The sequence below is a fragment of the Bubalus bubalis genome, chromosome 5 (assembly GCF_019923935.1).
Source record: "Bubalus bubalis isolate 160015118507 breed Murrah chromosome 5, NDDB_SH_1, whole genome shotgun sequence".
Lineage (NCBI taxonomy): Eukaryota > Metazoa > Chordata > Mammalia > Artiodactyla > Bovidae > Bubalus > Bubalus bubalis.
Window position 1 is genome coordinate 17,074,862 of NC_059161.1, and position 15,024 is coordinate 17,089,885.

General features: G+C 36.9%; 1 protein-coding gene across 2 annotated transcripts in view; it reads right to left on the reverse strand.

Moving 5' to 3' along the window:
• DHX9 (DExH-box helicase 9) overlaps positions 1 to 15,024 on the reverse strand; it is a 43,436-nt gene that overhangs the window by 8,910 nt on the left and 19,502 nt on the right. For both annotated transcript variants that reach the window (XM_006048631.3, XM_006048632.3), the window contains 8 exons: positions 11,473 to 11,614; positions 10,957 to 11,039; positions 7,096 to 7,252; positions 4,941 to 5,041; positions 3,343 to 3,556; positions 3,068 to 3,162; positions 2,718 to 2,791; positions 1,416 to 1,568 (listed from right to left, as the gene is read on the reverse strand). In XM_006048631.3, coding sequence (XP_006048693.1) covers positions 1,416 to 1,568; positions 2,718 to 2,791; positions 3,068 to 3,162; positions 3,343 to 3,556; positions 4,941 to 5,041; positions 7,096 to 7,252; positions 10,957 to 11,039; positions 11,473 to 11,614 — 1,019 coding nt within the window. The remainder of the gene's footprint in view (positions 1 to 1,415; positions 1,569 to 2,717; positions 2,792 to 3,067; positions 3,163 to 3,342; positions 3,557 to 4,940; positions 5,042 to 7,095; positions 7,253 to 10,956; positions 11,040 to 11,472; positions 11,615 to 15,024) is intronic.

Below are 15,024 nucleotides of genomic sequence, written 5' to 3' on the forward strand. Positions count from 1 at the left end.
GGAATTAGCATTATACTACCTTTTTTCCCCCTGCTGAGGAAAGAGACACAAAAAGGTTAAGTAACTTAATCTCATTTTGTAGAATGGGGAAATAAAGACCTAAAGAGTGTGAATAGGTACAAATAATATTAAAATGCAGGTCCCTACATTTCTAATTCAGGCTTATTCTACATGAACTACTTGTAATGAAGATTCAGAGGGACCATCTGGAGGTGAATGCAAACATTTCTGGCAAGACTTAGATCAGCTTAAATCAGGTTTACATCAACGCATATAGCATACCTATACTTTATCTGACAGAAAAAAAGAACAAAAATCTCAATCTATTCATGCTGTTACTAGCTGTGAGCTGATTTTACTCCAAGATGTTCCTTCAGTTCAAGGGAGAATTCAATCTTTAAAAAGAACTAAGTATCATGTTGCAGCCAGTTGCCTGCATTAATTTCTGATGCTCAAATAAACCTACATTTACAATTACTAGGGAGCCATGCTACCAGTACAAAAACAAATCAAAGCTCTGATTTTTATTCAGTGTTATATACATCTAGACCTAAATTAGTCTGGCCCACAATTCTTCATTGTGGTAAATACACACACCCCTAACTTACCTTTATTATCAACTTGTTAATGCTAACGTACACCACACTGATTTCTAGAAAACATACAACTAAACAGATATCTTAAGTCTGTAATTCAAGGACAATACTTCTTTTATTTAAAAAAATTGGGGAGGGGGGGTTGCGGGGAGGCACACAGGGAATACAACTTGATTTGGAGAGCCAAGAAACTGAGAAGATGGTGCGCTTATGCCCCAGAGAAGTGTATTAAAGCAACTGGTCTCATCCACTAACATTCCCCAAAAGGCTTTGTGGTATAAATGTGAAATGGACAAGGCATTGACAGACTTGGATTTCAGCACTGGAGAAGTCTGCTAAGCTCCTTAGGCTCTGGTTTCCTTAGGTGAACAACACCCTCTGTCTCTCACACACGAGGCAGATCATATGACAGAGGTGATGTGCTGGGTGGTTGTGGGGTCTATAAACACAAAAGTGTTATTATTTTAACATATTTTTTCAGAAAGCTAATCATTTCATAAATATCAGTACTCCCTATGTGGTGCCAGAATACTGCACATATATCCTTTTTTTTTTTTGGTGGGGAAAACACGCCATGCTTTTAAAAGATTATCAATAAACAGTATACCAGTATCAAATATGCCATTGTTGATAAATTTCTAATTTCATCTCATTCTCACCATAATCTTACATCTAAGCTAAGTTTCCTGCAATGAACTTAACTGAAAGCACTATGTACTGAGTTCATTAAGTTATGTCAGGGCAGAGGTGTGGGGAGGGGCTGTGTGTGTAAAAAGGCTGAAAGAAAATCTTCCTTCTTCACTCAAGAATTGGTCTTACCTCTCAAAACGAGCTCGGCTGCAGAGGTGAAAGCAGAATCCAGGGCGCACACGGCCAGCTCGTCCTTTCCGCTGCTCAAGGTTTGTTTTAGATGCCCATACTGTAGCATAATTGGTCATATTGTTGTGAGCAGTGAACAGCTTCACTTTTTGCCTAAATAGGAATGGGTGGTTAATTCTAAAACTCACATGACTATCAATACATGGCTATTATATTTCCACTAAGTGGCAGGTGCTTCCAGATAGTTAGGCCTACCTGCAATGTCTGTCTGTAAGCAGCACCAAGAAGCTGACTCTGCACTCTCTAAGCTGCCAACCTACCATGAGGTGATATAACACATACGTGCCACTTGCAGCTGGATGATCTTGGCCAAGTTACTAATCTTTCTGTTACTCATTTTCCTCATCTGAAAATGTGTATAATACTAGCACCTACCTCAGAGTGTGTTTATTTATAAACATTTTGTGAATTAATGAACATATAGCATTTAAACAGGATATGGCACATATAGGTAACTAAGTGATAATTATTCAAGGCAATTCTATTCCAAAGTTTATAACTGTTAGGCAACCTATGATCTAAAGACTATGTGCTAAACCGGAATATGCAGTACTTCTAATTACCTCACCAAGCATTGTTAGCAAGGTACTTTTGGAGCCCTGTAGCAAACTCGGAATTTGTCACTGTCACCCACAGGCAGCTGTCACTAAATGACTGAGGTTGGCCTGACATGGGCACTGGCAAATCTTTTTCAACTTCCAGGACAGGCTTAGGGACTACACAGAAAAGACAAGCAGCACAAGCTGGCTAGACAGAACCAAGCTCTGGCGTTTCTGTCCTCTCTGTGTATTACCTTACCTGTAACACAGTGCCACCCTGGCTGTGTCCTAGGCCATCTCATATAAATACAAAGTCTTAATTCTAAGTGAGCGTCCTACAAGTAGGACATTTGTCACAACCTAAATATTGGGTATCTTTACACACCAAACAGCTCACTATTGCACTGCAGTGGTCAATGGAAACACCCAATGGCATATGAGAAAAACACCAGCAGATAAAGAGTGAGAAGCAGCCAGAAGCTAACATTAAGCTCTGTCACTTTCTACCATAACTGATATGATGATCAACACCAAGAATCACTCAGTAGCCTGTAACTCAGTACATAGAGATACAGCACAGTAATTCTGATGGTAAGAGAATAGACTTTTAAAGTGTTCTGATTCTGTTAACTGACTTTAGACACTACATAGAACTTTCTAAAGATTTCTTATATCCCAGGCAATGGGTTCCTTGTGAACTTACTTGCAGGAGTCAATGACATAAACAACATCATTTATGGTAATGCTTGTCTCAGCAATATTTGTGGACAAAATAATCTGTGAAGAAATGATATTTAAAAAATTACACTTAGGAAAATATTTTATTATGTACTCAAAAAGAATGATCTGCCTATGTAGTAAGTGACAAGAGAATTACAAAAGTTAAAAAAAAAAAAAAAATCACTCAATGACTGGATAACTGGAAAAACCACTAAATTCATGAAGAAAAGACCTATGTTTTTCTTCCTCAATTTAGATCATTTACAAGTAACTTTTTTGGATAGCTCTTTGAAGGTCTGTCTCTAATATCTAAGGCACTTGCACCCCTGTTACCTTGGTTACTCCACTTGGTACTGGATCAAATACTTTACGCTGTTCCTCTCGCGGAATCTGAGAATGCAGAGGTAGAATCTGATAGCGGTGGCTTCCTGTAACAATATGGAAAAGTTCAGGTCTTAAAAAGGAGCCTAGTTTAAAACTGCCTACATTATGTACTTTTTAAACAAAAATCGATGCATTAAACTTTGTTTTCACATACTGGCTACGGAACAAGCAAAATCATTCATTTCCCACTCTCAAGTAGTTGAAAATTCAAGAAAGACTCATACCAAAATGTGGATTCATTTCCAAATGCTTCTGCATAGTATAAATCAAATTCCAGCCAGGCAGAAAGACCAACACCGCTCCAGGAACATTAAGGGTCTCAATGTACAGAAGTAGAGCTTCAATGAGTTCAAAAGGAGTTTCCTTTTCATTCAGTTGAGCCATGCTTATCCTTGTTTCTGCACCATATTCATCACCACAGATCAGGTTGCAATTTGCCTGCAAAAAATAGGGAAACATATTTTGGACTGTCTCAATTACCACAGCTCACAACTAAGTAGATGTGTTCTCAATGTTCAAATGACACCTAAATATCCTTATTATCTTTAGCTGTTTAGTTGTATTTAGCATATAGAAGAAATTTAATTTTTAAAAATGTAAAACTACTGCATACTGGCTTATTGAATTTTTCCACTGACCAACATGCCCCGTAGGACACGACTAAAATTCAAAGCACAAACTCTTCATTCGACTGAAACTACTAATGGCTCCTTCTACCAAGTTTCTCTCTTTTGACTATAAACTTGGTTTTTCAAAAATATTTTCCTTACTGATTAACGAACTGCTTCTATGATCCTCTCTTTGTATCAATTACTGTATAATTACTTTATATATACACAGTGCTTCTCTGTGTAATTTCCAGACTCATCTCACCCTAAATATTAAGTCCTTTAATTCTAAAATGAGACCTACAGACAGGATATTGGATCACCTTCATCTGAAATACTATGGTTGGTATTTTCCAAAAAGTGTGCCTGAGAAACAAAGACAACCCAAACCTTCAGTAACGAGCAACAAACTTGTTATGATTCCCACCCCCCCATAAATTTTCTAATTCATCAGAAGATTTGAGAACGTAATTCACAATATAATTCATCTACATCTTCAAATTGTCTGATTAAAACCACCAATCCTCAAAAAAAAAAAAAAAAAAAGTCTGAGGTTATGTTTATTATATTCTACATTGTTGGCTGCTGTGTAGTCTTCATTCCGCTCACATTTCCAGACTTAAGACGCGTTTTAAAATATCACTGGTCCAACTCTTAAGCACTATGAATTAAGTGTCAACTTTTCTTTCCTGTTTCTTCTTAGGAAATCCCTCATGATCCCCCACTTGAATACTCTCTCCATGTGCTAATGTCATCACCATATAGTCTGTGTAACCAAGGACTACAACTGCTGCTTCTTAAAACTTTACTGTACATATGGGTCTCGTGGAGATCTTCTTAAAATGTGGATTTTGACTCAGTACATCTGGGATGGGGTACAAGATTGTACCTACCAGTTTTCCAGGTGCTATGGCTCATGGAAAATAGAGCAGCAAAGTCATACAAAATAGTTATTAAATATCCTCCTCTTTCCTTTTTTAAAAATCCTTTATGCCAGGGATAAAACTCGTATGAAAAACTTTTCACTGAATGTGGAATTTTTTGGAGTAAAATACATCAGTGAATTCAAATACATCAGCAAATTCAAAGATAGATATTATAGTTAATTTATAGAGGGTTTTTTGTAATGTTAACTTGTTGTATCTTTTTACTGCAATCATTCTCTGTAATAAAAATTTTGCCCATAATGAAAATTCTCCATTAAATTCACTTACATCATCATCCTCACCACCATCATCATCCTTATCCTTCTTCTTCTTGTCCTTTGGTGGAGGAACAAAGTGGGTCATCTGAATACAATCTTCCAAAAAGTATTCTGCCAGGACAATATAATCGGGTAAATAACAGCAACTTTCAGAATGAGCAGTCTTTAAAACTCATCCTCTAATTCACAATTCAAAATTATTTTCATGCCCTCCAATCTGATTTTTCACAACTACCAAGGCATTTCAGGGGCAATAACCCTGTTTTCCCAACCAAACTCAGTGTTCCCATTTCTTAAACCTTGAAGGAGGGGGTGAGGTATCTCTTATACATACATGTTCCCACAAAGCCAGTCAGGGTATCCACCAACATTCATGGACTACATACTGTGCTATATATTGTATACTCCCATGGTGTGTTACATGTGGACAGAAATTAATAATAAACCATAGTCCATCCTTATAAAATGGGTTCCTTTCAGTTACTACTCTAAAGAAGGACCTTAGTGCAAACAGCTGGAACACCTACTGATCAATTATGCTCCTGAGGTTCTTTGAAGTGTTCCAGAAATGTTTTGGAAATGTCTCATACTCTAAACACTTACCCACTACACCAAAGAGCCCCAGAGTACCATTCTCATCACATTCTATCAAAGGTACATATCAACATGACTCCTCACTGGTGATATTAACTTGATCATGGTGAGGCACTGTTTGCCAAGTTACTTGTTTCCCCATTTCCCTACGTTACTCTTTGGAAGCAAGTCATTAAGCAGAGTACACTGAAGATACAAAGAATTAAAGAGTCACTTTTTTGAGTAAGAGTATCTACATAATTCTTTCTGTAATTCTTCATATGAGAGCTGTGTCTTTATTACCCAGGTATTTATTCAACCACTGCATAAATTAATCAGTTCAGTTTAGTTGCTCAGTCGTGCCTGAATCTTTGAGACCCCATGGATACCTATTTTTATACTTCAGGTTATAATGCAATACTGTTTTTTATTTTTCTGTTCCAACTATTCCATTTTTGGCCACTGAGAGCTTACAGCTGACTCCTATGTCCCTCTGACTCCTTCACTGTTTTTAAGCACTTCCTTACTTTCTGGTACTATAAGATGTTTTAGGCTCATCTTGTGTATTCCCTGCCTCAGAATCAGTTTTCTTTAAGGACATCTGGTTCCTTTAATTGGAGAATGGTATTGGAAACAAGATCTGGGTATCATACTAGAATGTCATTACTTCTAGGCGTATTCAGCAGACAAAGCTAGGAAATATACATATACAAATTCATGGATCCAGACTTGTCTGCATTTATTTACTTCTATTAGAACATGAGTTCTTACAGATGTCTACAACTGTAATCCAATACCACAGAGTTTATTCAAGTCTTCCCTCATACTCACCTATATAGCCTCTCACTGCAGCAGTTAACCTGGTTCTCACCACCTGCCATCCACTTACTTATTTTCTGAATCCCAGTATGCATGCAAAGCCATGTGGGATTTACTAACTGTACCCTCATGAGATATGAGTGCACTGACTTTTATTTCAGAGCTACTCTTACCTTTTGAATTTCAAAAGTTAGCATCTTGACACAGCTATTCATCATTCCATATGTACACTGAAAACTTTTTAGCTTATTTTCATGTCTTCAAATTAGACTGTACCAAGTAATTCATTTTTAAAACCAAGCTATTAGATGACCATCATAGAATATGGTGATGATAAAAATCTTCCAAATAAAGAAGTTCTTAACAATCAGAAATGCATGAATTTCACAAACATTCACCTTAACCTTGTTCCAAAATCTGCCTGCTCTGCTCTACACAAGATTGATTCTCTAGTTAATTTGGCCCTGGCAGCTTGAACTTTTAACAGCATTTTCCATGAATATATATAGGCCATAGTAATTTACATTTGACTGTACAGAATCTTAAAAGTTTAGCTATTAAGGATAGGCAATTTACTGGATACATAAACTCAAGTTGAGATCATTCACTACTGCTTGACTAAACCCCAAGAATGTTATGACGTATTTGATACCCTATTTTAGACTTTATTTTAAATATCCTTGAGATTACTCTTATCTCTAGGATTAAGGAAAACTACACACTACTGCACAAAAAAATGCTCACCCTCCCACCCTACTCCCACAATATTTTACCTTGAACCGGGAAAGTCCTCCCATAAACTTCAATGATTGGGCAATTGAAGAAATATTCACAGAACATGCTAGTATCAATAGTAGCAGACATGAGAACAATGCGCACTTCAGGATAAGCCTGAACCACATCACGCAGCACGACCAAAAGGAAGTCAGTCTATTAAAACATAAACACAAATGGAAAAACAAATGAATTAAGAAGTCCTTGCTCATGAGACACACCTAAAAAGACTTCTGAGTTATATAAGCACAAGACATCGGGGAAATTTGGTTTTTTAGGTGGCTTGTAAGATGAGGGATTACAGTGGGATGCAGTAACAGTACTTTTTAACAACAGTTGTAGCCTATTTGTTGTGGGGATTCGAAATGAGTGCTATCAGGATAGGGGAAGGGAGAAGAAAAAAATTTAATGAGAGGAAATTTTCAATGAAATTTACATTTTCAGTTGCACAAACTTTACTTAAAGAAAGGGAGAAAGTCACGATGAGCCTATAATCAGTTTTCCAATCACCTGTAAACCTAATCTGAAAAATGTTGTAAAGGTTGTACTTAGTCCATTTAAACAAATAATAATCAAGGCACTTATTTAATAATGTAGAGTTTCCATCAACCTACCAAACAACATTAAAGGTGGATCTCTGACAAACTTTTCTCTGGCTATGGTCTTCAAGTCCATCATTCTGCCTCCCCAAGCTAGAGAGAGATCCATCATTCTGAATCTTTTATTATTACTTTTCATATACTTTCCTCTTATCTATATGTGTATCTAAATACATATACACAGACATATATATGCATGAATACATCGAATTTTTAAATTTCCCTATTCTTAACTTTATGAGAAGGTACGATATTCTATGTCCTCTTTTGGGATTTCCTTTTTCACACACTAGAGCACTGCTAAGATTCACCAACGTGTGTTACCAGTCTGACAAAACTACTTAAATATCACAATGTGTGTATATACCCGTTAATTCACCAGAAGGTTTCTGGGGATGCCCTCTGCAGGTATCTATGTTGTTTTCAGGATCTAATCTTCCAAACTTTCGCCCTCTGAACATTCTTGTGCGCACCTCCTGTGGTACATATCCAACTTTCCATGAGTAAGTGTAGGTGTGGAACTGTACTCAGAGGGTGTGAAATGTTGAACTTTGGGAGATAATGCTCAAATATTTTCCTAAGATATTTCACCGGTTCATAAACCACCAGGAGCAATGGATAAGAGATCCTGATGACATTTATATTCTTCAATACTTGGTATCATCACTTGTATTTTATTAATCAAGTGGATATGAAGGAGAAGTATCTTATGGTCTTAGTCTGTACTTTCCTATTCACCAATGAGATGCACCACCCCACCCACATCATGTCTACTAGCCAAATATAACTCCTCTTTCAAATTTCTATACTGAGCCATCTGTACTTTTCTTACTAATTTGCAGGAGGTGTTTATATATTGCTAATCCTTTGTTGGCTATATTGCAATCTTCAAGCTTGTGGTTTTCCTTAAAGTATCTTTTGAATGAAAAACTAATATTAATTTAGATGAACACATCAGTCTTCTTTCATGGCTAATGCATCTCACATTTTAAGAAATTCTTCTAGAAGGACTGGGACTATTGTTGCCCCATAGAGTTGTGCCTACTGAGGACATGAAATATGCCTGATCTAAACTAAAATGTCCTCTAAGAGCAAAATACACAGATTTTTGAGGATCTAACATGAAAAAGAAAATGCAAAAAGCCTTGATAGTTTTTATATTGACCACATGATGAAAATTTTAGATATACTAAGTTAATTTTGTATTTCTCTTCATCTTTTAAAATATGAGGCTAGAAAATTAAAAATCACATGTGTGGGCCACATTATATTTTTACTGGGTACTGCTGTTTAGATGTCTACTTACATATTCTAGTTTAGAGTTTTAACATTGCTTTGGCACTTAGATCCTTTTCTACCTGCAGTTGATCTTTGTATTTGGTTATGAGGTAAGGATCGAAAACTATTCAAGTATCTCCTTATAGATGACCATTTGTTTCCAGCTCCATTTCCTGGAATAGTCCATTCCCTTTCCCACTGATCTAACCTGACATCTATCACTCATTCTACTACACCAAAGCTGCATACAACACTATCTGTTTCTACACTCTGTTACTCCATCAGTCAAACTGTCACCTCACGTGCCACACTATCTCAATTACTAGAGCTTCAAATTAAGTCCCAGATCTGTAAAGCAAGAGCCTTCATTCTGCCCTTCTATAGGAGTCCTGGTTATTTTTGGTCATTAAATCCTCCCTATTTACAATCATTCCATTCAAAAAAAAAACCTACTGGAAATGTGATTAGACATTCAAATGTGGATCAACGTCCGATGAACTGACGTAAGTCCTTCTAGACATGAATACAACCTACTCTTTTCTAGTATTTTGTTATGAAGTTTTATTTTTCCTATAGAGGTTCTGCATGTCTTTTTGTTGGAGTCAGTCTTAGGTGTTTGACATTCTGATTAGTACAGTGGTATCTTTTTAGTTGTCTTCTAGCTGTTGGTAACATATATAATGCAACTCACTTTTGTATATTAACTTTTTATCCAGCCACACTGCTAAGTATTTCTAATAATTGGTCTTATAAGTTCTTTGGGGTTTTCCCTCTTAAAGTGATAAGTTTAGATTAGGTTCATCTGAAAGAGAACAAAGTTTCTGCCAAGTTGTTTTTCCATTTTTACTGAATGAACAATACATTAATATAGACCTGACAAGCTTTCAAGAAAAGCTAACCAAAACCACTTATTTTGGGGGAAATTAGTAACAATAATCCATAATGTTTCTCTGGAATAATTTAAACTGGAAGAACATTTGTGTGCTACCTATTAGTAAAGATAATACTGAAACATTTTGATTGATTAGAGGGGGAGGAACCCTGCATTTTCAAAGGATTTTGAATGACAAAAGCAGCAAATATGTTATCCAACCAAACAGCCAGATTTGTGATTTAAAAAGGTCATCCAGGCAAACTTTGTTGTAGCACAACAGTAAAGATCAATTTTGTTAAAACTAAATATGATTAACAACAACGGCAATGGAAGGATTTGCTAAGGAGGAGGAGCACCAACGAATGTTTAAGTAACAGCAGTTTGGCAATAGTTTGAATGACTTATTGTCCATCCACTAACATCTTTGTTTGGATATGTAAAACAGTGCCACAGAAAAGAGTCACTGCTTTATGGGATCAATCTTTGAATTATACACTGTATAAAAAGTTAATTTTATATAAGTTTTGCAAAGAACCAAAAGGATCAGGTGTGAAAAATCTAGTTTTTCTTAATTCTGGTATTATTACCATTAACATCAAAAAAGACTAAAACTACAAATATCCAAAAAACACTGTTACCTGTATTAAATTTTAAAATTCCCTAGTGGGGCGACAGTTAGGACTCAGCACTGTCACTGCTATGGGGGTGCGTTCAATGCTGGTCAGAAAACTGCCGCCAGCCACATGGCCAAAAGAAAAAAAAAGTAAAATTTATCACAAATTTTCAACTCAAAGAAAAACTGATCATTAAAATTCCATCAGATATTCAGTGATAAATCATTCAGTTGCTGAATTATGCTATAGCTTAATAATCATTGAAATTATATTTACTTTACAATAAGAGGTCTTTACTTTTAGAACTCTGCTTTAACAAAAATAGGGTTTAACGACTTTGCTACAACAGAATGGCCAATATCTTAGTGACTAAAGTACATAATTTTGTCAGAAGTTGTAAGCTATGGGAAAATGGAAATAAAGATATTCTACTTTGATCTCTCTTTATTCAGAGTATTAGTATCAGTACCTTACTATAACTCTCTAGTTACTTACATTTATGTCTCTTTCATGTATTTCATCTACAATTACATGACTGATTCCTCGAATGCCTGCTTCTAGTTTTCTTAGGAGCACACCTTGAAAAGAAAATCAGAGCAAACACTGGAGATGAGCTTCTATGTTAAAGTAGGGAGGTATAAACAAGTGCAAAGAAACAAATTTCCAGACAATCTTCCATGCTTCAACTACTATAACTCCAGCATTTTAGAAAAGAAACAATCACTGGTATAAATTATTGATTTGTACTCTGAAACACACTTGTCTAATGAAGAGTATGAAAAAGATGTTACTCTCGTAACCTAAGTTGATTTCATTTGCTCTGTGCTACAAAACCAGAAGTGTATCATACTCTCTAAGAGGAAAACGGCCAAAAGTTCTGTTTAAACAAGAATTCTGAGACTGGACTCTTTACTCATCATTTCCAGTCCTTCTGTGCTGTTATCAAGTTTTCTTCACAAACGACACAATGTACACCCCAAGTGGAAGGCAAAAATAAAACCTGTCACTGACCTACAGTGCAAAACATTATACTCGCATGAGGGCGAGGAAGTATGGACTCAAATCGAACACTATAGCCACAGCTTTTTCCAGGCTCTTCTCCTCTCTCGTATGCAACTCGTTCTGCCACAGAAACCGCACTGATTCTCCTGGGCTGAGACAAACAAAAAAAGTGATTTTAAATGTTACAAAATTACAGTTATACTTATTAGGGTTATTAAATTACTGTAGTAAACCTGACCCACTGGCAGTTCAGTAATCAACAGAAAGAATAATAGTGATATATTTAGAAAGCTCCAAAATTTAAAAAGAAAAATTTAATTCTATGGCAGACATGTTTAAAATGCTGTTTTTCACTCCGTATATAAAGTGATTCCAAGGTTTTTATAAAATAAAATTTCTTCACCACTGGCCCTAACTCTTAATGGTATCAAGTGATCTCAATAGCGAAACCGATCACACGTGGTAGAGAGCTTGTTGTTTTAAGTGAAGGCACACCTTTAAAGAACTATTTAACTGAGATGTACGAGCTACTAAGAACGCGAACAATCTCATCCTTTGCTGTGTAGGAATAAACAGGCTGAATCATAAGGATGATGCTATGGGTTTATGTTTTAAGTGTTGGGCCTTGACTTTTCTGAAAACTTCCAAAGATTTCCCTATCATCCAAGTATACAAAACAACATTATACTTGGTAGATACTATGGCTAATATGATATCCTGTGAGCAGAGCAACAAAGGTACATGTAGATTTAGACTAAATGTTTCCAGGCTGTCCTGGAATCAGAAGACACAGGCTACACCTCCACACCACTGGACATTTTCAAGCAGAAGTTAGGTGACCATCTATTGTAAATACTCCACTCTGAGAAGAAAGATGGAATAATTCTCTGAAGCATTTTTCAACTCCATAAATTTACTACTTTATGAAGGATATAACAATAAAGGAAAACTAGCGAATAAATGAAAGCTGTTTTATATGGAACGAGAGAATAAACCTTGATCCACCATTCCACACTAGTTTCCTTGGTTTTATATTTGTTGCTGCTGCTGCTAAGTCACTTCAGTCGCGTCCGACTCTGTGCGACCCCATAGACGGCAGCCCACCAGGCTCCCCCATCCCTGGGATTCTCCAGGCAAGAACACTGGAGTGGGTCGTCATTTCCTTCTCCAATGCATTAAAGTGAAAAGTGAAAGTGAAGTCGTTCAGTCGTGTCCGACTCTTAGCGACCCCATGGACGGCAGCCCACTAGGCTCCTCTGTCCACGGGAGTCTCCAGGCAAGAGTACCGGAGTGGGCTGCCATTTGTTACAGCCTACTTATAGAAATCTGTGCATTTTACAGATGAAGCCCACTGGAACTGTCCAAGTTTATTTGGGAGGGGGCACAAGTTAGTGAGCAAATCATACAAAGTTGAAGACCATATTACAGAAACTATTCTGTCTAGAACAAACAGAAGCCATTTTTGTCTGGAACAACTTGGATTTGGTAAATCAGATAGAAGGTGAAAAAAATCACTTCCTCCTGGGGCAGGAGTTAGTTTTTTCCTACTCATGACATGCAAACAACTTCTGAGTGAAAATACAGGTGTTCAGCTCATTTGTTGGGAGTCTGCATTTTTGCCTATATTGCTGGATTGTTCTGAGTGTAAATGGAAAGTGGTAGCACAGGGAGGGCAGAACAGAACTCAAATGTTCTGTAAAACGGCATCCTCCTGAACAACGGTCTCCCGAAAGGTAAGTATTAAGAGGAAGGGTCCTTTACTGATAGGTGTAGTTGGGAGTTAGAACATCTCCTGTGAGGCAAAGAAATCATAGCTAGTTTGGGGAGTGAGAAGGGCAATCAAGGAATAGTTTGAGAAGAAAAAAGCTAAGGGTCCTATCCCAGAAAAATGGACACCTATCCTATCTCTTCAAGCTTACAATATCATCCATTTTAAATGCATTTCTTTTTGGTCAAGATTTTTAGATCCTCCCCAAACCCAACTCTCCTATAAAATATACAGGGCAATTTTAAGACATATATTCATTTCAGACACATTAAAAGCATGGTTTGCACATGTCCACATAAATGTACATGCAATTTTTTGGGGGAGGGGGCCCACTCTATTTCAAGGTTCAAGATGCTCCCCTGAGTATCAATTATACCTTCCAGGTTAAGAATCCCTAAGTCAACTCTAGTCAGCCTAGGAGGTGGTATCCGGCTACCTGCAATGCTCTCCTTCCAAATGCCAGAAGTACAGGGTTACAGCTGACAGGAACCACTTTACCTAAGAAGACTTGGAAGGGTAATTAGCTCTTCCTTAACTGTGGGACAGACTTGCTAGCATTGCATATAACTGGTAAGGTAACCGAACGTGGCAGTCAAAATGGTGAATACTTAAGGCAGACTGGTTGTAAATACTAGTTTCAACCACCTCCTGTGTTAATCTTGGGCAATTTTTAAATCTCTTTGTGCCTCAAGTTACTGAAAAAAAAAAAATACTAAATGATACAGTACTTACATCTTAAGAGTCATAAACTTTAAATGAGCTCAAAAATATCAATTGTTTACAACAGAACCCAGCATATAATAAGCATTCTGCTCAAGTCAATCATTTATATGTTTTTCTATCTTGTCTACTCTTGTTCTGATTGGTTTTTATTGAACCTTATGGTGATAAGATAATCAAGCTTTGAATGCAAACTTAAGGCTAAAGTCAATCATTTATCTGTTTTTCTATCTTGCCTACTCTTGTTCTGATTGGTTTTTACTGAACCTTATGGTGGTAAGATAATCAAGCTTTGAATGCAAACTTAAGGACAAAGTACTCTCTGTTTTACCTTATTTTAGGCCCAAAGAAATGGGAATACCAGACCACCTGACCTGACTCTTGAGAAATCTGTATGCAGGTCAGGAAGCAACAGTTAGGACTAGACATGGAACAACAGACTGGTTCCAAATTGGGAAAGGAGTCCGTCAAGGCTGTATGCTGTCATCCTGCTTATTTAACTTATATGCAGAGTACATCATGAGAAACGCTGGACTAGATGAAGCACAAGCTGGAATCAAGATTGCCAGAAGTATCAATAACCTCAGATATGCAGATGACACCACCCTTATGGCAGAAGGCAAAGAAGAACTAAAGAGCCTCTTGATGAAAGTGAAAGAGGAGAATGAAAAAGCTGGCTTAAAACTCAATATTCAGAAAACTAAGATCATGGCATCTGGTCCCATCACTTCATGGCAAACAGATGGGGAAGCAATGGAAACAGTGACAGACTTCAGTTTTTCAGTCTCCAAAGTCACTGAAGATGGTGACTGCAGCCATAAAATTAAGACACTTGCTCATTGGAAAAAAAGTTATGACCAACCTAGACAGCATATTAAAAAGCAGAGACAATACTTTGCCTGCAAAGGTCTGTCTAGTCAAAGCTATGGTTTTTCCAGTAGTCATGGATGGATGTGAGAGTTGGACTATAAAGAAAGCTGAGCACCGAAGAATTGATGCTTTTAACTGTGTTGGAGAAGATACTTGAGAGACCCTTGGATTGCAAGGAGATCCAACCAGTCCATCCTAAAGGA